General features: G+C 45.5%; 1 protein-coding gene across 1 annotated transcript in view; it reads right to left on the bottom strand.

Moving 5' to 3' along the window:
- Positions 1–25212, bottom strand: part of uba6 (ubiquitin like modifier activating enzyme 6) — a 201878-nt gene that overhangs the window by 144025 nt on the left and 32641 nt on the right. The window contains exon 4 of the mRNA XM_038804447.1: positions 14822–14850. Within this exon, the coding sequence (XP_038660375.1) occupies positions 14822–14850 (29 nt within the window). The remainder of the gene's footprint in view (positions 1–14821; positions 14851–25212) is intronic.

The raw sequence follows: 25212 nt of genomic DNA, 5'->3' as shown, positions 1-25212 counted from the left end.
TAATAGTTGCTAATATGTTCACTGTATGTTTTAAAAAGGTTAACTTGAGTTCATAGAATAAACATCATTTTTTAAAGCAAATCACTTTTCCATTTCTGCTGTACCATACCTGTAGAGTGGGCCGTGTTCTCCCCATACCACAATCTAATAAATGTTGTGGGTCAGGTGAACTCCATGATACACTTTGGGGTTCTCTAAACCCTGGCCCATAACAGTACCAAGACTGTCGTGAAGTCAGCAGCAAGTGGCCCTGGTGGAACCCAAGCTGAATGTCACTGAGCAGGTTATTGCCAAGTGCTTCATATTTCCACTGCTGATCCCGTCATCACTTTACATAGAACAAAGAACATACAGTGCAGAAGGAGGCCATTCGGCCCCTCGAGTCTGCACCGACCCACTTAAGCCCTCACTTTCACCCTATCCCCGTAACCCAATAACCCTCCCTCACCTTTTTTTCGTCACTAAGGGCAATTTATCATGGCCAATGCACCGAACCTGCACGCCTTTGGACTGTGGGAGGAAACTGGAGCTCCCGGGGGAAACCCACGCAGATACAGGGAGAACGTGCAGACTCCGCACAGTGACCAGCGGGGAATCGAACCTGGGACCCTGGCGCTGTGAAGCCACAGTGCTATCCACTTGTGCTACCATGCTACCCCTTTACTGATGATCAAGAATAGAATAATTGGCCATGTTGGATTTGTCCTGTCTTTTGGGTACAGCACATACCTATAAGACCAGAAGACATAGAAGCAGAGTAGGCCATTTGGTCCATTGAGTCTGCTCCGCCATTCAAAGAGATCATGACTGACTTGATATAATCCTGAACTCCCCTTTCCCGCCTTATCCCTATAACACTTGATTTCCTTACTGATTAAAAATATGTCCAGCTCAGCCTTAAACATACTTAATGTCCCAGTCTCTAAAGCTCTCTGTGGGAAAAAAATTCCACAGATTCACTATCCTCAGAGAAGAGATTCCTGCTCATCACTGTCTTAAATGGGTGACCCCTTACTCTGAGATTATGCCCTCTGGTCCTAGACTCTACCACAAGAGGAGACATCCTCTCAGAGTCTACCCTCAAGCCTCCTGAGAATCCTATATGTCTCAATAAGGTCACCACTCATTCTCTGCATTCCAACCTATTTTTGTATCATCCACAGGCTTGGCAATAGTACATTCACTTCTCCCATCCAAATCATTAGTACATATTGTAAATTGTGGCCCCAGCACTGATCCCTGTGGCACTCCACGAGTTAGAAAATGTACCTCTTATCCCATCTCTGTCTTCTATCAAATAGCCAATTCTCTATCCATGCTAATATACTTCACACAATGGACTCTTGTCTTCTTAAGCAGCCTTTTATGTGGTACCTTATTGAATGCCTTTTGGAAATCCAAGTATATTACATCTACTGGTTTCTCTTTATCCATCCAGCTCATTGCCACCTCAAATTCTAATAAATTTGTCAGGCATGAATTCCCCTTCATGAAGCCATGCTGAATCTACTTGATTGTATTATCTATTTCTAAATACTTTGCTATTACATCCTTCACAACCCTGTGACTGATTTTAATCTAATTGGCCTATAGTTACTTGTTTCTTCTCTCTCTCCCAGTGGGAACATGCAAATAGCTCAAATGCATTTACTTAAATGTGATCAGCAGGCTGGATGCCCAAATCTACCCTCCCACTTCCCTGGTTATGCTCCACCCCCTCCCAGACAGGAATCACACGGGCATGATTTGATGCAAGTATTTACAAATGGGGTCCTGGCGCCATGATATTTTGAGGGGAAGCAAGGAGGCAAGCACATTTTTCATTGTCTTCGGGCTTGCTGGGGAGCGTATGCCTGGAGATCTGGGACTAATGGGGGCCGGCTTGGTGGCAAGGGTGTGGACTCGGTGTATCCCCCTCAGGATCAGGGTACCATGGCTGAACCTCCCATTGCTGCTGTAAAAGACTAACAACTCACCCCTTAGGTGTTACCTACAGGCTCCTGACTGTTTTAAACTATTGACTGCTCCTTGAAATGCTTGGAGGTCCCTGATCATGTAGCTATCCATCTACCCCAAACATTTTGAAATCATCATGCATCCGCAGTATACTCAAGGGGATAGGCATGGCCATGCTCAATCGCTGGACTACCAGGTGTTGGACTCCTCATTGCACTCCTTAGATGCACATTATCACAGCAAAGGAAGGGGGTTAACAGAGCTAACCCTACAGAAAGTGCACCAGTTGCCACTGGAACCTTCCCTGGCACACAGCCTCTCTCAGTGTAACAGCCTCACTATTGAGACTATCAGGCGAATACTCCAGAACCTGCAGGTCAACCGCACCCCAATGGTATCACAAGGTATGTGCATGTGGATAAACCCGCCCAGGAAACCCGAATAGCTCCCTGTCACACCCCATGTGTTAAACACAGGCTCCACATCACACTGCAGCCAAGCTCCCGCAAAGGCACACATCCGTCAGTGACTCCCATCTATAGGACGTGCCTGCACACCAGTCTCTTAGCCTAGAGCCGTATGTCTGCACTGTAACCACCACACGACCAGCTGTCACTGTTCTGACAGGATGGCACAAGTATCACCCAATTAGGACACCCACGGTAGACCCTATTGGGAGAACCAGGACAGGGGCCACAAAACCCATCGCTAACACCTGTTGTGGCAGTCACCGGTACCCTATTTGACAGGGATACGTGGTGAGGATACAGGCTTTGCACATCAAAAGCCGGGTGCAAGTCACTGATGGAGACAGGGCTGCAGTGTAAAGTATATGATCCAGAAGGAACCAGTCACAGAGGGACATGACCAGGACCCATTTGCATGGATGGAATCATATCTCCCCGGTGCCCCTAGCAGCAGTGCAAAAGTGTTCAGATTCTCTGCTGACAGGAGCATTAGGGCTGGATTCTCCGCCGGCGGGATGCTCCGTTTTGCCAGCAACCCAGGGGTTTCCCGACAGTGTGGGGCTGCCACACAATGGGAAACCCCATTGATGAGCTGGCGTAATGGAGCATCCCGCCAGCGTGCTAAAACAGAAATGTGGCGCAGCGGGGCGGAAAATCCATCCCGTAGTCTTTGAAACAGAAACTTTTGTCCTATATATCCCCTCTCCAGAACCCTCCACCCCCTCATCCCTATTAGTTTCATGCTCTCTCTACTTCCCTCATTATGCAATTTGCGAGAACACTGGTCCCAGCATGGCTCAAATGTAGGTAGTCCCAAAGGTACAGCCTCCACTTTCCCCAGTACTGATGCCAGTGTCCCACGAACCAAAATCCACTTCTCCCACACCAGTCTTAGACCCACATATTCATCTCTCCTGGGCAATTTTCCACGTTGCTCAGTAGGTGTCAGTGTTGTAGCTGTATTGGAACAGCTTGCCGAGGGGCGTGGCAAGTTCTGGAGCACATGTCATCAGTACTATTGCCGGAATATTGTCAGTACCCATAGCCTTTGCAGTGTGAAGTGCCTTCAGCCATTTCTTGCACGGAGTGAATCAAATTGGTTGATGATGCTGGTGACCTCCGGAGGAGGCAGAGGTGGATCACCCACTTGGCACTTCTGTCCGAAGATTGTTGCGAATCCTACAGCCTTATCTTTTGCTCTCCCAGCATTCAACATGGAGATATTTGTGGAGTCTCCTCCTTCAGTGAGATGTTTAATTATCCACCGCTATTCACGACTGGATATGGCAGGACTGCAGAGCTTGTTGGTTGTCGAATTGCTTAGCTCTATCTACCTCTTGCTGCTCATGCTGTTTGGCATGAAGTAGTCCTCATTTGTAACTTCACCAGGTTGACACCTCATTTTTAGGAATGCCTTTCACGACCACAAGGTATCTCAAAACTGTTTGCAACCAATGAAGTACGTTTGACCGTGTAGTCAATGCTTTAATGTGGGAAATCTGGCAGATATGTTGTCTTGCAGTTACATATATTTTGTTCTTTTAGGAGATAATGGCCCCAAAAATTAAGGACATTAATTACACTTTGATTTGTAATCAGACTCAAAAATGTTATTTCAATTAACGCTACAGAAGCAAGCCGTTTTCCAACTAACAATTTATGGTGCAGCTATCTTCCAATTTTCCTAATAACTCTTGAGTGAGTCCTTTTTTAATTTAGACATCAGATTTGATTAGCACTGAGCTCAGACACTTATTGTATTCTTATCTTGTAATGTCAGAAAAAGAAAGTGTGACAAAAGCTGCTAATTAATAAAGAGCAGCCCAGCAGTTTGTGTGTCATCAGGCACACTTAATGGTTCAGGACACGAATAAATTACTGGAAATATAATTTTCAAACCAATACATGTTAAATCTTTGAAACCCATTCTAGTTTTTGCTAATATTAAAATATATGCTAGCAACATTTGTGAGTTGGCTTTATTTCATTTTCATCAAGCCTCGAGTTTTTGTTGGTAGATGCTATATTTAACACTGGTAAATATCAACTTTGATTCCACTCTTAAAAATTAGCCTATTAGAATATCCCCTCGGAAGAGCTTCTATTTCCATTCCAGCACTATTATTTATGTAGTTCCCTAAGGATTTATCGTTGGCCCCCCTTTTCTTCCCCATGCACGTGTTACTGCTCAGCAACATTACTTGGAAACACAAGACCAGCTTTCATGTGTACAGCGGTAAGCAACTCGTCTCCACATCTCTCTATCCCTCCACTGGCAACACAGTCAGTCTACCTGTTTGACATATAGGTCTGAATTTTCACCATTTGTTTGAGATTCATGATTCTGGCCATTTCCAGACATTGCATTCCGGAGGTCTGATTTAATATATACACACATGTTATTTTCCACCTAGAGAGTCAGAGTTACCGGGACTGCTTCCCAAAACCAGTGCAGGTATTTGTATGGGGCCAAAAGCAGTCAGGTACAAGATTCGGTGCATCCCATTCCAGGCACAATAAATGACCTGCCTACGGCTCAATCATAATCCTTTACATAGCAACAAACCTCTTAAACAAAGATAAAGGTCACTGTTAACCAGGCAGCTGATCTTTGACAATGAGCACTTGCTGCCATAGGTCACATGATTGATGGCTAAAATATGGCTGCCCTGTCAGAGTTAACCTATTATGAACACGCAAACCATAGCTACACACATCTCATGTCTCTGAAATCCTAGCTCTGAGCATTCTGCGAAATCCGCCTTCTACTGCTCCATTAAGCAAGTGCTGGACTGTAACAAATCAACATGCAGCAGCTCACAATACAGCTCTGCAAGTGGCCACAGCAGCCCAGCTCATCATTTTTAAAAATAAATTTGGAAGTACGCAATTATTTATTTTCCAATTAAGAAGCATTTTAGCATGGCCATCCACCTATCCTGCACATCTTTTTGGGTTGTGGGGGCGAGACCCACACAGACACGGGGAGAATGTACAAACTCCACTCGGTCATCTGCTGCATGCCTCAACTCAGATCCGGTAACTTCAGCAGAAGGCAATATACTGACCACGGCCATGCTTAGACCCAGCCATACTTCACATCAAGGTATGTGCATGCCTCAATGACCTCTGGCCCTTTAAAATCTCATTGTATAGTGTCAATGCTTGCCACCTTGCCAGCGGCTCAACAAAGCTGAGACTTCCTCCTCCAACCTGCTCGGGTGCAGCTTCAGGAACTTCCTTCGATCTTTCTCAATTGAAGTACTGGGAAAAGATGCTAACTTTCCAACATTCATAAGTGTTTCCATCTGAGCAACTGGACAAGGTTCATACATTCTTCTGAAGGTAACACGTCTGGATGAAATACCGACATCTCCGAAAATCGCATTTCAGACAAGCTTTTAAAATGACGGTTCTGACATCACTTTGCATAACTGTTGGGTTGTGACCCACTATGTTTCCCCTTCTGGGCAAAATGGCGGCTGGGACAAATCGGCCCTGAAATATGAAATTGGGACACCCCCTCGCCACCTTCCTATTCAGCCACCTGGCATGGTTTTCTTCGGCATTGGGACAGCAAAATGTAGCCCATAGTCTTACACAATTTCCTTCAGCTAAATATCAGGAAGACCATGACCATAAATTTTAGCCCCAGCAGAATCTCTCACCAACAATTTCAATACCCGATAACTGTCTCAAGCCCTATGTGTCCTGATTGAACTTCCAACACTCTCTTTTCCATCACAAAGATCAGAAAAGCAGTGAATTTCATGTGCATGTCTGGGATAGTTTACTGCAACAATGCATCCTTTTGTCATGAAGGAAACAGGCTATATTAGTTTTACTGATCTACTGCCTTAAAAAAAACATGGATAACTAGAGTAAAACACAACATAAAACTAAAAAAAGCATATTAAATGCCAAGTGTAATAACACATGGACACAATTTCTCTCTGAAGAGGCCAGTTTCTGGGGGGGAACTTGCAGGTGTTAAGGTTTGTTGCTCAATCTGGAACACTACCATTTGCTGTGGCTCCAATCTGTCTGCTGAGAACAGCGGGGAGGGTAGATGGAAGGCATACAGGGGCCATTAAAATAGCACAGGGAGGTGATTGACAACTACACTCCAGATATCAGACAACTGACACCATTAACTGCAAACCAACATACATGCCTTTGTAATTATTGGATAACTTAATCAAGCATGCGGGCCTTTAATATGATTGGTTAATTATTCTCACAAACTATGCATGATGTAACCTTAATCAATAATCCTGATTGGACATAGATAACTAGTAACAAATGTTAGGTATATGCTAATTTATTTTAATCAAATCTTGAAGTACAACAGTCTGTATTATCATTAAATCTGGCTTCTCCGGTGTCCCACTTGGAATCATAGAATCCCTACAGTGCAGCAAGAGGCCATTCAGCCCAAAGAGCACCCTACCCAGGGTCAGGCCCCACCTTATCCCCGTAACCCAGTAACAGCACCCAACCTTTTGAATACTATAGGGCAATTTAGCATGGCCAATCCGCCTAACCTGCACATTGGGAGGAAACCGGAGCACCCGGCGGAAACCCACACAGACACAGGGAGAAAGTGCAAACTCCACACAGGAAGTCATCTAAGGCCTGAATTGAACCCGGGTCCCTGGAGCTGTGACGCAGCAATGCAAACCACTGTGCCATCCAGAGGTCCTCACTTTTTGCTTGAATAAACTGGATCCTCTACTCCAGTGTCTTTGTTTGGTTTCTCATGAGTGGATGAGTGAAGTACACTAAAGTCGAATAGCTGTACTTTTCTCCCCCCCCCCCCAAACACTTCCAAAGTTATTTTGATTGAGGAACTGTTATTTTGGAGTGGAAAATTGTGCAAGTAATTCCATTATGTAGGAGGGAAACCAAGGAATTATAAACCAGTTAGCCTCAAGTCTGTAATCATGAAATTACTGGAGTCCATAATTATGGACATGGAGTAACGGAATTCCTTGAAAATTTTCAGCTCAGAGCTTCAGCATGAACTTTTACAGGTAGATCAGTATGACGAATCTGGCTGAATTTTTTGGATCAGTGACTAAAGTAGCAGATAGGAAACAGAGCAGATTGGGGGACTATCCTTCATTTGGGGACGGTGGAAGGGGAGGCTTTTGCTTCTCTGTTGGTTGCTTGTTTGATTTTCTGGGTGGGGTGAAGCTGGGGGCGGGGGTGGTGGTGGTGGACTGCTGATGGTGTTGGTTCCTTTGTTTTTGGACTGGCTTGATGGGATATGTGGTGGCCATCTTGGGTGGGACTGGAGCTGGCACAGATTGGGACACTGCTGGATTGCCTCACAGGGAAGTTATGGCTGATCCTGGTTCGGGGAGGGGTCGAAGGCCCCCAATCTGGTTCATAACTTGGAATGTGAGGGGATTAAATGGCCCAGTGAAAGGTCTCGGGTTTTTGCACACCTGAGAAGTTTGAAGGCGGTTTTGGTTTTCCTATAGAAGACCCATTTGAAAATCAAGGATCAAACTAGGTTATGGAAGGGATGGGTGGGGTAGGTTTTATCACTCGGGTTTTGATTGTAAGACCCGGGGGACCCCTGTGTTGATTAATAGAAAGGTGGCTTAGTCAGCGGATAATATACTGACAGCCACAGATGGGAGGTTTGTAATAATCAGGCACGCTTATGGTGTTGTCAATGTATATGTACCAAATTGGGACAACGCGGCATTTATTAATAAGGTGCTGGCGCCTATCCTAGATCTTGATTCACAGTGGCCAATAATTGGTTGGGGGGGGGGGATTAATTAGGGGTTGGATCCTAGATAGACTAGGTTAAGTCCCAAATCTCAGAGTCCATCTGGGTTGGCGATGGAGCTATTGGGAGTTCATGGAGCAGGCCGGGGGCAGACGCGTGGACAAGGGATAAGGGGCGGAATTCTCCGCAGGGGGCCGAATTCGAGAAAGGCTGTCGTAAACTCGGCCGAGGTTCACGACGGCCTCGGAGCCCGCTCCCCGCACCTAATTCACCCCCACCCAGGGGGCTAGGAGCGGGCCTCCGTCTTTCTTAGCAGCGACCTCGTCACACCGAGAATATGAAGTCATCCGCGCATGCGCGGATTGCCGGTTCCAACCCGCGCATGCGCGGATGACTTCAATGCGCAGACGGCACGAACCCGCACAAGCGCGATGGCCGTCTTTCTCCTCAGCCGCCCGGCAAGACGTGGTGGCTTGATCTTGCCGGGCGGCGGAGGGGAAAGAGTGCGTCCGTTTTGGACGCTGGCCCGACGATCGGTGGGCACCGATTGCGGGCCTGTCCCCTCCCGAGCACAGTCGTGGTGCTCCCGTCACAATTGAGCCCCTAAATGCCCCAAACAGACATCTGCCGCCCGTTTCACGAATGCAGCGACCAGGTGTGTTTGCCGCCATCGTGAAACAGGCGTGAAGGGCTGGCCGCTCGGCCCATCGGGCTCGGAGACTCGCCGTGAAAAATGGCAAGCGCCGATTTTTCCGAGCCGGGGGGGGATGGGTAAAAAATGTCAGGGGGGCCCTCCCGCGATTCTCCCAGGCGGCGTGGGGAGCGGAGAATCGCGCCCATGGAGTTTTCTTTTCTCCCCCCCCCCCAAATGTTAATCTTGTTTACCCGGAGTGACTTCTTTGTGGTCTCTTCTCCCTAGAGTGAGGGGGTGCAGGGTACTAGGCGATCGTTATCTTGGATCATTCTCCGCATTTTTGGACTTGATGTTGGAGCAGGGCAGCTCTCAGTGACCCCGTAGAGACTGGACATGGCACTGCTTACAGAGATAGGATTTTGTGAAACTGCATCCTCTGCCATTGAGGAGTACATGGAGTTCACAGGAATGAGGTGGTCTCACCTTCCACACTCTGGGAAGCCCTGGAAGTGGTTAATTAGGGGGGAAATAATCTCTCATAAGGCACATAGGGATAAATCTGGGAAGGTGGAGAGGCAGAGGCTGGTGAATACCATTTGCAAGGTGGATCGCCAATACTCAATTGCCCCGACACCGGAGTTATTTGTTGACAGAAACAAATTGCAAACGGAATATGTGTTATTGTTGACGGGTAAGGCGGTGATCCAGCTCCAGCGCTCGAGGGAGATTTATTAGGAGTATAGGGAGAAGGTCAGTCGTCTGTTGGCTCACCAGCTAAGACAGCAGGTTGCCTCCCGGGAGGTGGCTTTTCCAGCAGTTAAGGTACTGATATAGGTGGAAGATACGTAATCATCTAAATGTGTATGCCCCGAATTGGGACGACTCAGCATTTATTAATAAGATGCTGGCGCCGTTGAAGGAAGTAAAGAGGAAGTGGCTGTGAGCTGGGTTTGGTCTTTGAGGGGGGGGGGTGTGTGGAAGGAGGCTCTTCTCACGGTCAATTTCACCTCTTCACGTGCGAGGTTAAGCCTGATCCAGTTCAAGCTGGTGCATAGGGTGCACCTGACTAGGACGCATACGTGTAGGTTCCTCTCGAGGGTGGAGTATAGGTGTGAGCAGTGCTCTAGGGGCCAGCAAATCACACATTTGCCCCAAGCTGGTTAGTTTCTGGGTCTCTTTTGATACAATGGCAGGGGTCTTGGACGTTCAGCTGGAGCCATGCCTGTTGGTGGCCTTGTTTGGTGTTTTTGGACTAGCCGGTGCTGCAGGTGGGGACAAGGACAAGTGCTCCAGCCTTCGCCTCACTAATAGCCCGAAGAAGAATTCTGCTTGTGTGGAGATCCCCAGTGCTGCCTCAGGCCTGGGAGTGGTTGGGGAACCGGATGCAATTCTTTCGCCTTAAGATGATCAAATATACCATGAAGCGGGTCAATGGAAGGGTTCTATTTGAGGTGGCAGCCTTTCTCTATCTTTGTCAGGGAGCCTGTTAAGCAGGGAGGGGGGTGGGCTTTGGTTTCTGTATTTTGATGAAGATTTTATTTTCATTATGGGGGATTGGGTGGGTGCTGTATTATTATTGTTTGCGTTATAATGAAAATCTTGCTCAAATAAAAATATATATATTGTAAATATTACCAAAATCATGACTGACCACACAGAATATGGTAGAGGTAGGTCACAAACCTGCTGAAATATTTCAGCTTTTTAAATAAATCTTTGCTGCTGTCCATGATTTTCCTCCTTTGCAGTGCAAAGGGCCCCTGTCTTTCAAGGTGATGGTTTTGACTTTTTGGGGAGGATCACAAGTGTTTTGAAATCAATAATATTGAGATAATCTTGAATTATTTTCACCAACTTCACAGGCTGACTAGTCTGGTCGGGGTGAATCCATGGAGATTTGGTAGACCGAGGGCGAAGGAATTTTCATTCTTCTCCCGTGTACACAAGGTGTACTCCTGGATAGACTTTTGTTTTTGATAGGATGTTGCTGGCAGGGGTGGTGGATGTTGAGTACTCAGCATTAGTGGTGTTGGACCAGGCCCCGCACTGGGTGGACTTGCGGGTGAGCAAAGATGGGGGCCAGCGTCCACAATGGAGGCTGGACGTGGGGTTGCTGGCGGAGGAGGTGGCGTGTGAGCTGCTGAGGAAGGTCTTCCGGGGATAAGTAGAGATTAATGATACGGGGGAGATCTCGGCAGGTATGGTACGGGAGGTACTAAAGGCAGTGGTCAGGGGGGAGTTTATTTTGATCCGGGCACATAGGGAGAAGGCGGAGCGAGATAGAAAGGCTAGTGGAGGAAACCCTGGAGGTGATAGGAGGTATGCAGATGCTCAGGAGGTGGGGTTGCTAAAGGAGCGGCAGAGGCTGCAGATGGAGTTTGAGCTTTTACCTATTGGAAAGGTGGTGGGGCAGCTGAGAAGGGTGAAAGGGGCAGTGTACGAGTATGGGGAGAAGGCGGGCAAGATGCTAGCACACCAGTTGAGGCAGCAGGAGGCTGCGAGGGGGATCGGGAAAGTGAAGGGTGCGGAGGGAATATGGTCTTGGACCCGGCGGGGTGAATGGGGTATTTAGGCACTTTTATAGCAAGCTGTACAAGTCAGAACCCCCATCCGGGGCGGAGGCGATTTTTTAGAGGGGTTGGAGTTCCTAAAGGCGGATGAGGAGTTAGTGGAGGGCCTGGGAGCCCCAATTGGGCTGGTAGAAGTGGTGGACGGGTTGTAGGCAATGCAATTGGGCAAGGCCGCGGGGTCAGGCGGGTACCCGGTAGTATTTTATAAGTAGTTCTCGGCAAAATTGGGGCTGCTGCTGGTAATGGCTTTTAAAGAGACAAGGGAACTGGAAGTACTCCCCCTAACGTTGTTGCAGGCTTCGATCTCCCTCATTCTGAAGCGGCAAAAGGACCCTCAACAGTGTGGGCCATACAGACCAATCTCCCTGCCAAATGCAGATGCCAAACTATTGGCTAAGATCGTGGCCTGGAGAATAGAGAAGTGTGTCCCAGGGGTGATAGGGGAGGACCAGACGGGGTTTGTGAAGGGGAGGCATCTGGCAGCTAACATCACGAGGCTACTCAACGTGATCATACCTCCAGAGGTCGCCATGGAGGCAGGAAAAGGCCTTTGATCGAGTGGAGTGGGTCTATTTGTGGGAGGTCCTGGGGTGGTTTGGGTTTGGAAAGGGTTTTTTGGACTGGGTCCGGTTGTTATACCAGGCACTGGTGGCGTGTGTGCGGACCGAACCAGGTGAGTTTGGATTATTTCAGGCTGCACTGGGGGACGAGGCAGGGGTGAGCACTCGCCCCACTGCTGTTTGCCCTGGTTATAGAACCGTTGCTGATGGCACTGAGAGCATCATGGGTCTGGCAGGGGATAGTACACCGGGTGGGGGTGAGGGAGTGCAGGGCCTCAATATATGCGGATGAACTACTTTTGTATATTTCAGACCCACTGGGGGGATTGGAGGGATTATGGGGATACTAGAAGAATTTGGTTGGTTTTCGGGGTATAAATTGAATATGGGCAAAAGCGCGGTCTTTGCGATGCAGGCGAGGGGGCAAGAGAAGAGATTGGGGAAGATGCCGTTCAAAGTGGTAGGGGGAAGCTTTCAGTATTTGTGTGGGAGTGTGAGCAGTTGCACAAACTGAATCTGGGTCGGTTGGTAGAACAGATGAGGGGGGCTGTTCAGAGGTGGGATGCGCTCCCGCAGTCATTGGTGGGGAGGGTGCAGACGGTGAAGACAATGGTCCTTCCGAGGTTCCTGTTCATCTTTCAGAGCCTCCCAATATTTAGGGGACGAGGCAGGGGTAAGCACTCGCCCCACTGCTGTTTGCCCTGAATGTGGTGATCTCGGGGTTTGTGTGGGCAGGTAAAACCCCATGGGTGAAGAAGGTGTTGCTGGAGCGGGGGCGAGGAGGGGTGGGGGCTGGCCCTTTCGAACTTTATAAATTATTATTGGGCGGCGAACATAGCGATGGTCAGGAAGTGGGTCGTGGGGGAGGGGTCGGTTTGGGAGCAGGTGGCGGCGGCCTCATGTAGGGGCACAGGTTAGGGGCACTGTTAACGGAACCTCTGCCATTCTCGTAGGCCAGGCACTCCACAAGCCAGGTAGTAGTGGCAGCCGTGAGGATGTGGGGACAGTGGCGGCAGCCTATGGGGCTGGAGGATGCATCTGTGTGGGCACCGATATGTGGTAACCACCGATTCGCTCCGGGGGGAGCTGGATTGGGGGTTCCGAGGCGACAGTGGGCAAGGATCGAGAGATTTGGTGATCACTTTATTGATGAGGGCTCCCAAGCTTGGTGGAGTTGGAAGAGCAATTTGAGTTGCCAGGTGAGAATGGGTTCCGGTATCTGCAAGTGAGGGACTTTGTGCAGAGGCAAGTTTCAACCTTCCCGGACCTGCCGCCCTGGGGGCTACAGGACAAGGTGATGTCGAGAACAGGAATGGGGGAGGGGAACATTTCAGAGATCTACAAAGAACTGATGGGAGTGTGAGGGAGTCCCAATAGGGGAGATGGACTAAAAATGGGAAGAAGAGCTGGGTAAGGAGTTGGAGGCCGGATTATGGGAGGAGGCCACGAGGCGTCTCAATGCATCCTCGCCGTGTGAAAGGCTCAGCGTGATACAATTCAAGGTGGTCCACAGGGCGCACATGACTGCGGCCTGGATGAGCACGTTCTTTGAGGGGGTGGAGGATAGGTGTGGGCGCTGTACGGAGGGGGCAGCCTGCGATCCATGTCCAAATGTTTTGGGCATGTTTGAGGCGAAGGGGTTTTTGGCAGGGGTTTGCTGATGTCATGTCGGAAGTATTAACGGTGAGGGTGGTGCCAAGTCCAGAGGTGGCGATCTTTGGCGTGTCGGAAGTTCCAGGAGCCCAGGGGGTGAGAGAGGCTGATGTTTTGGCCTTTGCTTCCTTGGTGGCCCGGAGACGGATCCTACTAGGATAGAGGGACCCCCGAAGTCAGGATATGGGTTAGCGACATGGTGGGGTGCCTCAGGCTCGAGAAGATCAAGTTCACCTTGAGAGGCGGCAGAGAACAGGTCACGTGCCCGTCATGTGCTCTGGGCACAAATTCACGGAGGGGAGGTTCCTTTGTTTTTTAGCTACCAGCAAGCAAGCAATAGGACTGTACAGGGAACTAAAGATGGATCGTTTTGGAATAAGGAAGAGAGGGCCAGAGACAAACAGGCCAGGATCACTCAATTGAATCTGCTTGAGAGAGCTTCACAGCAGAGTCCACAGCAGGACAAAGCAGTGCTGGCGTGAGCTCTACCCAGAGCTCCAGGGCTGTGATGCACAAACAATTAAGAAGAAACTGAATTTGGGAACAAAGCAGGAGAAAGATGATTTCTTGAGGTATAGCATTGTTAATTTTGCCACTACAAATCAAGACGCAAAGCCCATATGTGTGTTAAATACAGGGAAGTACTGGCAAATGAAAGTTTAAAACCCCCAAAACTTCAAAGGCATTTGAAGACTGAGCATGGTAAGTTCGAGGATAAACGTTTTGATTTTTTTCAAAGGATGCAGCGAGAACTTAAGTCGCCAACTGAAGTCATTAGCAGAAATGTAACATTGAATGACAAAAGCAAGCGAGATTGTGAGGACCAAGCAGGCTCATCTGTCACATCAAAGGTAAACAATAATGGTGGATCATAAAGATCAGCCGGCGTGGGTCGCAATGTGCTATTTGGGTGCAGTCTGGCCATTGGATCGCGCCCTAGATTCCCATCCTTGTTTAATTTCAATACACCTTCTTCGTAACCTAAAGTCCGACATTGAGATGTCCATTTTCTGATTTTAATTTCTTGTTGACCCCAAATTCCCTTCAGCTCATCATTGATGGTTGTGCCTTCAGCTGCCTAGGACCCATATTCTGCAAGCCCCCTCTAAGCACACATTTCTCAACCATTAGAAACTCCTTAAAACAAAGACAAAAACCAGAAGGAAGAATGCTAATGCTTTAGAAACTTGAAAACTTACAAATCAAGAGTGTTTATAACTTGTTAAGATTCATCCTACCTTTATGCCTGCAAGAATAATGTTCTTTGCTGCAAAGGAAGAAAAAGATATTAGTTTTGTCTTAAATTTTAACATGTCACTTAAGAGATTAAAATCCTGGACCAAATCCCAACATTTGTTACGATACTGGCCAAGAACCCTGAACACTTTTTCAAATTTTTTAAACTGTGAGAAAAGGATACTTCATTCCAGGAATGATTCCACTGACCAATAGGTATATTTTATATTGAAACTCACTTTATTCTTAACACATTACATCACATAAAATAGCTTTTCAATTAACAGTTAAACAATTCTTAAAATAAAAGGAAGCCCTTTTCACTACTAATTTATGCCTTCTCTATCTCCGATTAAGCAAAGTCAATCATAGGTCAAAAACCACTTTAGCAAACACGAGGTTACTTGCTGTACACTTGTATAGAAATTTCTGAGAAATACTGCTTGGAGAGAGAGAGAGAGAGAGAGAGAGAGAGAGATCGATCTTTTCTGGAAACAGCCAGTCTCCGTCAGACTACTGGTTAACCTGACAGCCTTTGGCAAACGTTGCTGCTCAACTTAAAGCTCCAAACAGGCTCAAAGCTAAACTGCCCGCTACAGACATTGCTCCTCCCATTAATTTCATAATCTTTATCCCACTCAGATCCCCGACCTGCTTAGCCAAGTCAAAACACAATGTCTGAAATTATCTACTCTCGAGGATCTCCAGCAATCAAAACAAAATTCCATTATGCCTCTCTTTGTAAACACATACATGGTTGGTATGAATGATGGTCACCAACCATTTACAATATCTTAATTGCACCTTTTTCAGCCAGAGTCTGGATACCTTAACCTAGATTCTTCAATATAACTGTAACAGATACTTATACCCACTGAGGTGTTTAAAGAACATTGCTGAATCAGATATAAAAGACAATATATAGACCAATTTCTTGCATTCATCACAACAGTATGTGCTGTGGCACAATAGGTACCAATTGTAATGCATTGTTCCATTTCCACAAGAAACATTGAAAGCAGATACATAGAACATAGAACAGTACAGCACAGAACAGGCCCTTCGGCCCTCGATGTTGTGCCGAGCAATGATCACCCTACTCAAACCCACGTATCCACCCTATACCCATAGCCCAACAACCCCCCCCTTAACCTTATTTTTTAGGACACTACGGGCAATTTAGCATGGCCAATCCACCTAGCCCGCACATCTTTGGACTGTGGGAGGAAACCGGAGCACCCGGAGGAAACCCACGCACACACGGGGAGGACGTGCAGACTCCGCACAGACAGTGACCCAGCCGGGAACCGAACCTGGGACCCTGGAGCTGTGAAGCATTTATGCTAACCACCATGCTACCGTGCTGCCCTAATACAGATACAGATGCTTAAATTGTTTCAGTCTTTCATTAACTTGCAACCTTCCTTGTGTTTTGATCACGACCTTTACCAAACCATTTGCTTAAATCGTTAGATTCGAAGATCTTCATAGAATCCCAACAGTGCAGAAGGAGGCCATTCGGCCCATGGAGTCTGTACTGACCCTCTGAAAGAGCATCATACCTAGGCAACCCCCCCCCCCCCCCCCCCCCCCCCACAAAACCCCATCTAACACTAAGGGACAATTTAGCATGGCTAATCCAACTAACTTGCTCAGAGAGGAAACTCCGGAGCACCTGGGGGAAACCCATGTAGGCTCTACACAGTCATCCAAGGTCAGAATCGAACCTGGTTCCCTGGCGCTGTGAGGCAGAAGTGCTAACCACCGTCACCGTGCCGCCCTTACTTTCTGATAATTCAATGTACATGCCTTCGCAAGCCACAGAGACAAGATAAAAAGCTAACTTGAACAGCAGATTTCAGGTGGTAAACTAGATGTTACAATATACCTTGGCACTTATAGAAGTAGGAAATGAATACATTCAGCCAGATTGCACACTCCAAACTCAGCTCCATACATTTGATAGAAAGTGGACCAGTGTAGAAGGTATGGGTGGCATGGTAGTACAGTGGTTAGCACTGTTGCTTCACAGCATCAAGGTCCCAGGTTTGATTCCTAGCTTAGGTCACTGTCTGCACGCTCTCCCAGTGTCTGCGTGGGTTTCTTCTGGGTGCTCCAGTTTCCTCCCACAAGTCCCGAGAGACATGCTGATAGGTAAATTGGACATTCCGAATTCTCTCTCAGTATACCCAAACAGGTGCCAGAGTGTGGCGACTAGGGGATTTTCACAGTAACTTCATTGCAGTGTTAATGTAAGCCTTATTGTGACAATAATAACGATTATTAGATTATTATTAGAAGCTGGTAACATAATCAAGACAAGGCACATCAAGATCATAATAACCTATATTATAATCTATATACTAATTCCAAATATAAACTGTGATCGGAATATTTTCTGATATTCTCAGAGTTAACAACATTGTTACAACGCCCAGGGCCCGTGCGCGGTTAATGCCAGCCCCACTTGTCCCAGAGTCACAACACATGTGAATCTTCTATTCTATTCAACCAATAATTCTTAGAAAAATACTCATTTGGCCCTTGGCGGCCCAATAATTAGTTTATAGGTTTATAAAGGTAAACACAACACTATTACAATTTATTGATAACAAGAACTATAATGAAATAGCAGCAAATACAACTCGTTAACTATCATCTAACCCTTAATTCCCACTTTAACGTGCCCTCATATATATATATCACACACACACACGACAGACAAACAGAGGTGTGGAAAGGGGTAAAAATCACAAGTAAAGGGGAAAAGAGTCTTTGTTTCAGATAAAGTACAGATTCCTTCACAGCAAACTTGCAGTTTAAAGTCTCAACCAGCCAATCAATCAAACTGAATCCCATCCAATCTCTTTCTCTGCTGCTAAGACTGCAGATCTTGTTCAAAGCAGCAGAAACTAGCAGATTCATCTGCTGTAACTTCTGAATTCCGCTGCTTTCCTTAAAGAAACATGTATATCAATCCTGCTTGGCTTAAAGATACATGTCCATTAATCATCCATGGATTAAAAATAACAGCAAAAAAGAGGAAATATGGGAATAAACAGGAAGGACCTTTCTATACCTTCCTCCCTCCCTAAAAGAATGAAACTTCAGGGCACAGTGTTTCATTATGAAGTATGCAAGACATAAATCACAAACAAATATCCATCCAATCCATCCCCATTATGAAAGTTCCCTTCCCAGTTTCTACATTGGTAATTAGTCAGCCCTTAAACAGGTGGCAAAGCATCTGCTATCACATCATCCTTTCTGGGAATGTGTACAATTTTAACATTGAACTGTTGTAATAATAAACTCCAAAAGAATAACTTTGCGTTCCCGGTTTTAAACTTCCCTATAAACACAAGTGGTTATGGACTGCGCAATCTAAGCTTTGTTTACTATCATGCCGGACATATACTTCAAAGCGCTGATGGGATAGTAGAAAGGCTAAGGCTTCTTTTTCAATGGTGGAATATTTTCTTTGGGGCTGACTTGGATTTTTTGAAAAATATCCCACTGGCCTCTCTATTCCTGCAACGTCCTCGAGTAACACTGCCCCTATCCCTGGGTCACTGGCATCTGTGGCCATTTTAAATGGTCGGGCAAAGTTCAGAGTGGCCAGCACCAGTTCACCCACAAACATGACCTTCATCTTTCAAACCCTACTTGGCATTCTGTGGACCACAGTGTTTTCGTTTGTTTACGCAACATGTCCAACCTGTATTGTATTTCAGACTCTAACTTGAGCCAGTCTCTGTGGTTTTAGTCGAGATGGATGTGGCTTTATTGGTTCAGAGTTTCTCATGTCTACATCATGATTAGTTAACGGAACACCTCCTGATATTTCCCTGTGACTCGGTCTATAAGCTCTTAGTATCTTTATTATATCTCTAAAATCTTTATTGTCACAATAAGGCTTACATTAACACTGCAATGAAGTTACTGTGAAAAGCCCCTAGTGGCCACATTCCGGCGCCTGTTCGGGTACACAGAGGGAGAATTCAGAATGTCCAAATTACCTAACAGCACGCCTTTCAGGACCTGTGGGAGGAAACCAGAGCAGCCGGAGGAAACCCACACAGATACGGGGAGAACGTGCAGACTCCGTTCAGAGAGTGACCCAAGCCGGGAATCGAACCTGGGACCCTGAAGCTGTAAAGCAACAGTGCTAACTGCTGTGCTACCCTACCGTGCCGCTTTCTGCTCTTCTTCTGTTGAATAGGTTTGCATCTTTGCTTTTAGAACTCCTTTTAATATTTTGAATATGCTCATTCTCTTCTTCAAAATCAAAGACATCGTGGCTTCCTTTCAGGTTTTTGACTGTCCAAATTAGAGTGGACTCCATGAATGAGTTTCCTCTGCATTTCTGTCTCTTGTATAATGCAGCTAGTCCTTTCTGATCGTCCAATGTTTATCCAAATTTGGAGGATCGTGTACAGCCAAACTACAAGCAGTACTGTCAATGCTGAGGGAAATATTTGTCTAATGATTAATCAATAAACACTCTTCAACACCTCCAGGTTTACATTTTATCTTTTCCTTCACATGGTTACTTTCAGTGACAAGTACAGCTGAAGGTTCAATCACCAGAGTTGGTTGGCTTTATATGCAGCATTCCTTGTTTTACAGCTTTTACTAATTGGAGTCTTCGTAATCACAGTCCTTATCTCCATTTAGTAATACAAACTGTCACAGTTGTGCTTTCCAAATCTCAACTTTGCTTCTTACTTTCAGAATCAGAGGATATCACATTATTGGCTCCATGAACTTTCTGGTTGTTATTAATCAATGTGGTGGCAGAACCACTACATGGTTTTCCATCCATCTTGCTCTTATTTTTTTTAAAAAAGGAATTAATTACTGATTATTTCATCTCCTTTGCTATTTGCTTCACATTGAAAAGGCACCGAGGACCTTGAAAAGGATGTAGGTTAATCAGCTGTTCGCTTGGTGTCACTTCACAGCCCTTACTGTTCTCATCCTGAATAACTGATGTTATATTATTAGGTGCATTTGCCTTCAAAACAGGCATTCTTTGGGAAATATTTGCACCTGAAGTGAATGGCAACGGGTTTACAGCAAGAGGATGTAACAAGTTACTTTTAGAAAAGTCTAATTCACCTCTGCGGTTATGTGCGGTCTTCCAAGACCAAAAATAGAAATTGAGCAGGGTTTGGGTTGGGGCTCCCTTCATGGTTTCCTCTTTCCTCTCCCTACTGTTCTATTGATATCAGAAAGTAAAAAAAAAAGAAAAGTCTAATGTATTCCCCCTTCCAATTTGTGCTGTCTTCTTTCCTAGCTGTGAAAAAAATTACTTGTCATTTGTTCAAGATCAGTTAATGACAGGTCTATTCAGTAGCAGTGGTTTATCACTACTTCGTAATCAGAACCAAAATCAGATTCAGAACTCTCGTCTCTGACTCTTCACCACTATCATTACTATTAGGTTCAGAGTCTTCCTTACGCTCACTTTGGTCTTAAAATTCCAAGAATCTGGTTCTCGGCTAGATTTTATCTTTGACAAGTTTCTGTGAGGAATTATTCGCACAGAGATAATTTCATTTGTATCATCAGAATCAGATTCACTATCGTTGTCATTTGATATGTGATCAACATAGAATATAGAACATAGAACAGTACAGCACAGAACAGGCACTTCGGCCCTCGATGTTGTGCCGAGCCATGATCACCCTACTCAAACCCACATATCCACCCTATACCCGTAACCCAACAACCCCCCCCCCAACCTTACTTTTTAGGACACTACGGGCAATTTAGCATGGCCAATCCACCTAACCCGCACATCTTTGGACTGTGGGAGGAAACCAGAGCACCCGGAGGAAACCCACGCACACACGGGGAGGACGTGCAGACTCCGCACAGACAGCGACCCAGCCGGGAATCGAACCTGGGACCCTGGAGCTGTGAAGCATTTATGCTAACCACCATGCTACCGTGCTGCCCAGTAAAACATTGCCCGATCTGCTTTCAACTGCCTAACTGCAACAGCCTAACTTGAACAAACCCTTCCCGAAAAATACCAGACTCCAGGTGCATCATTTAATCCATATACGCATTTTTATGTATATGGATTAAATGATGCGTCAACTTCCAGAGTACCCCTTCTGTGTTACCTAGCTCTCTGTCAACATTTCTTTCTTCGAGTCATTTAATGCCTAATGAGTGTTCCTAATTCCCACATGCCTACTGTTAGTATCCCATGTGCTTTCTGGAGTACTTCATTCGGACTCTCTGTAATCATGGGTGAAGCTACCACCTTCACTCCTGCTAAATCGTTCCCCAAGAGCAAGTCTATTCCGTCCACTGGGAATTTGTAACCACTCAGACACTAAATTACAATCCAATTGTACTTTATACAATTGAATTGGGATATAATCTCCATTTATCCCATTCACCAATAACTTAGCTATCATTGAGCTCTCTGAAGGGAAAACTACGTCCTTTCCAGTAAGTTTGAATAGCACCTGTGTCTATTAAAATAGTTATGGGTTTGGCTATATCAGCTGAGGAAAATTGGGTGATCTTTCCTTAATACAAAAACCCTGCATATCTCTCATTACCTCATTCCTCACAGCTGCTTCCACAGTTGTATTTACCTCAGATCTCCTACATCCAGTTAAAGCTACAATCTGTCCTGGTAGTATTCCCCAATTGTTTCCTTTTCAAAATCCTCCATAAGAACTCCCACCAATCACATGCAAACAACTCCCATACAACTTCCAAACATTTCCATACAACATCAAACATGCTGAATGAACATTGCCCACCTTATTACAATGGTAAACACCGAGGCTTCTGAGTCTCACCTCCACCCTCAGTACCCTTCTTCCTGGTCTGAGAAGGAAATCTCAGAGCATTCCCAGTTATCCATTCTTCACCTTGGCTACCTGCCTTCCTTTCCTTTCCAAAATTATGGGGGTGACAGAACAAAGGTTTAAATTTATGGATTTGCTCAGAAAAGTCAGCCATGATTGCTGCTTGCCTAGCTGTTTTCACCCTCTGACCTTCAACATGGGTTCTTATTATAGAAGGTAGGGAATTCTTAAATTGCTTTAAGAGAATGACTTCTCTCGAGCCTCATAGGTGGTTGCAACTCCCAATGTTCGTATCCATCTACTAAAATCATTCTGCTTAACCCTTTCGAATTCGACATGCGTCTGTCCCAGTTTTCTCTTTAAATTCCAAAACTTTGCCTATATGCTTCGGGAACCATTTCATATAGACCCAGAATAGCCTTTTTTACCTTTTCATAATTCTTAGACACCTGCTCTGACAGGGAAACCTAAACTTCCTGTGCCCGTCCAGTCAATTTATTCTGCATGGATAATGTCCACTTTTCTCTTGGCCACTCCATTTGAGTTGCAATTTTCTCAGAAGTCCTTAAAAAGCTTTTATGCCTCCTTCTCTTTGAATTTTGCGAGGGTCTGTATAAACTTAAACAAATTTTCACTGGGTTCCTTTCTAAGATTAAGCTCCCTTCTACTTTCTGGTAGCTTCCCACTTAATTTCTAGTGCCTTAATCCGGAACACTTTCTCAATTCCTTCCTTCCTCATTTCCATCAGCATTTTTTTTTCTTTATGCTTCCTCTCCATTTCTCTTTGCTGCATCTTCATTTATTTTTATTTTTGCCTGAACTCCATCTCTATTTTTTTTCTCTTCTTGATCATTCCCTTTCATGCTCTAACTGCAGCCAAACTCTCTCCAGCTCAATTTCCCCACCATAAAATGTCCTTGATGCTACATGGGGCTCTCCTGTGCTCCTAGCATCTTTCAAATTTAAATGCTGAGCAATTGCATCAATTATCTCCACCTTCCTAGCTCTAGCTGATACTTCTTTTACTAATTCCACAGCCAATTTGACTAGCTTATCTTTTCGAAGCTCTTCTAAAAAATAAAAGAAATAAGAAATAATGGTATAAACAGGAAGGATCCTTATAATATTATAACACTTCATCTTCATTTCTGATACTGGAACTTTACTATAATATGGACAGTAATTTACGCAGTACTGAGTCAGTATTACAATGGTCATAAAAAGTTTGGTAAATGTTTTATTGCAAAATAAAATCACAATTATAGATGTTCAATGTCTGTAATGAAATGTAAATGCTTCTCGGCTATTTCAAATAAGTGGAATAATGGGTCTTCAAGTGGGTTAACACATTAGCTTTCCCCCTGTTTACCTTCTATTACTGTCAAGACTGTGGACTATTTGCTAAAATCACCAAAGTGACTTCAACATTCCAGTAATCAGTGTAGTTAGTGCGGGATGAAGTAGATACTAACAAGAGAACATGACCTTGTTAAATTATGTACGCACCAAGAGCTTCGCAAATTATTTTCCAATCTTACCCCCATTTTAACTCAGCCATTCTCAAGAGCAATTAGGGATGGACAACAAACGCTGGCCTTGCCAACAATGCCCATATCGTATGAACAAATAAGTATAAAAAAAACTCTTGAAAATCAACGCGACCCCATGTGAAAATCTAGATTTGAATGGTGATTTGTAAAAATATTTTATATACAAAAAGGTTTTAGCTAAATTGTCCATATTCCCTGGAGATAGAAGATTCAGTGAAGCCCCTCTCCCCAACTACCATACACATATTGCAATCAGCTCCCCTGTCCCTGCCCCATTACACACACACACACACCCCCTTCTAACCAACCATTAACCACCCCCACCACATTGCTCAATCATGGCCTTCCCCTCTCACTCACAGCCCCACCTCCAAATCTCAGCAGTGGGCAAATTATTGGAAAAAATTCTGATGGACTGTATTCATAGAATCATAGAATTTACAGTGCAGAAGGAGGCCATTCAGCCCATCGAGTCTGCACCGGCTCTTGGAAAGAGCACCCTACCCCAGGTCAACAACTCCACCCTATCCCCATAACCCAGTAACCCCACCCAACACTAAGGGCAATTTTGGACACTAAGGGCAATTTATCATGGCCAATCCACCTAACCTGCACATCTTTGGACTGTGGGAGGAAACCGGAGCACCGGAGGAAACCCACGCACACACGGGGAGGATGTGCAGATTCCGCACAGACAGTGACCCAAGCCGGAATCGAACCTGGGACCCTGGAGCTGTGAAGCGATTGTGCTATCCACAATGCTACCGTGCTGCCCTTGTCAGTTAGGAAGGCATGGCTTAAATCAAGGAAACTCAGCATGGATTTGTTAAGGGAAGGTCATGTCTGACATTGAATCTTTTGAGGTAAGGAGGGTTAATGAGGGTAGTGCATTTAATGTAGTCTAGATGGATGTTAGCTAAACTTCTGACAAGAGTTTTCAGGTCAGTCAGAAATCTAAAAACCTGCGGGCTCCATGGATAAGTGAAAAATTGGGTCCAAATTTGGCTTGATGACAGGAGAAAAAGGGTAGAGACTGCCATTTTTGTGACAGGGAACGCTGTTCCAGTAAAGCTCTGTGAAGCTGAAGACTAGGCCCCTTGTTTTTCATGGAATATATCAATGATTTAGATTCCAATGTAGGAGGTCTGATTAAGAAATTTGCATTACAAAAACTGGCCGCGTTTGGTAGTGCACAACAAAGCTACACCTGCAGAAAGATATTAATGAACTCATCAGGTAAGCGGACATATGACAAATAGAGTTCAATTCGGAGAAGTGCAAAGAAATGCATTTGGGGAAATATGGCAATGAAATTCGCAATGAATGGTGAAACACTGAAAGGTGTAGAGAAGCAGAGAAACTTTGGAGTGCAAGTCCACGGGTCCCCGGAAAGTAGGACCGTTACATAAAGTGGTCAATAAGACACATGGGTTCCCTGCAATTATTTGTTGAAACATGGAACTGAACCACTGGGAGTTTATGCTAGAACTATATAAAACACTAGCTAGGCTATAGCCAGTGAATGGCATGCAGGTCTGATCACCATATTACAGAAGAATGTGGTCACAGATAATGCCTGGAGGTGATTTACAAGGGTGTGGCAGGACTAGAAAATATTGAACAAGGAAAGACTGCATATGCTGGGGTTGTTTTCCTTGGAACAGAGGAAGTCGAGGGAAGAATTAATTGAGATTTATAAAGCTACGAGAAGCCAAGATAAGAGTTGTTAGGAAGGACCTATTTCCTTCAGAGAAGTCAAAAAACAGGAGGCAGCTTGGAGGTTTCTGCACCCGAGGGATCGGGAGTACTCGTTTTTCTCAGCGGTCCATAAGGTGTACTCGTGGATCGGCTTTTTCATGGTGGGGAAGGCGCTGCTGGCTGGGGTTAAAGGGTCAGAGTACTCGGCAATTGCAATATTGGATCATGTTCCGCATTGTCTGGACATCGTATTGGAGAAGGGGATGGTACAGAGACCAGGGTGGCAGTTAGATGTGGGACTGTTGGGGA

The sequence above is a fragment of the Scyliorhinus canicula genome, chromosome 8 (assembly GCF_902713615.1).
Source record: "Scyliorhinus canicula chromosome 8, sScyCan1.1, whole genome shotgun sequence".
NCBI classification, from domain to species: Eukaryota; Metazoa; Chordata; class Chondrichthyes; order Carcharhiniformes; family Scyliorhinidae; genus Scyliorhinus; species Scyliorhinus canicula.
This window is presented reverse-complemented; position numbering and strand designations above follow the sequence as displayed.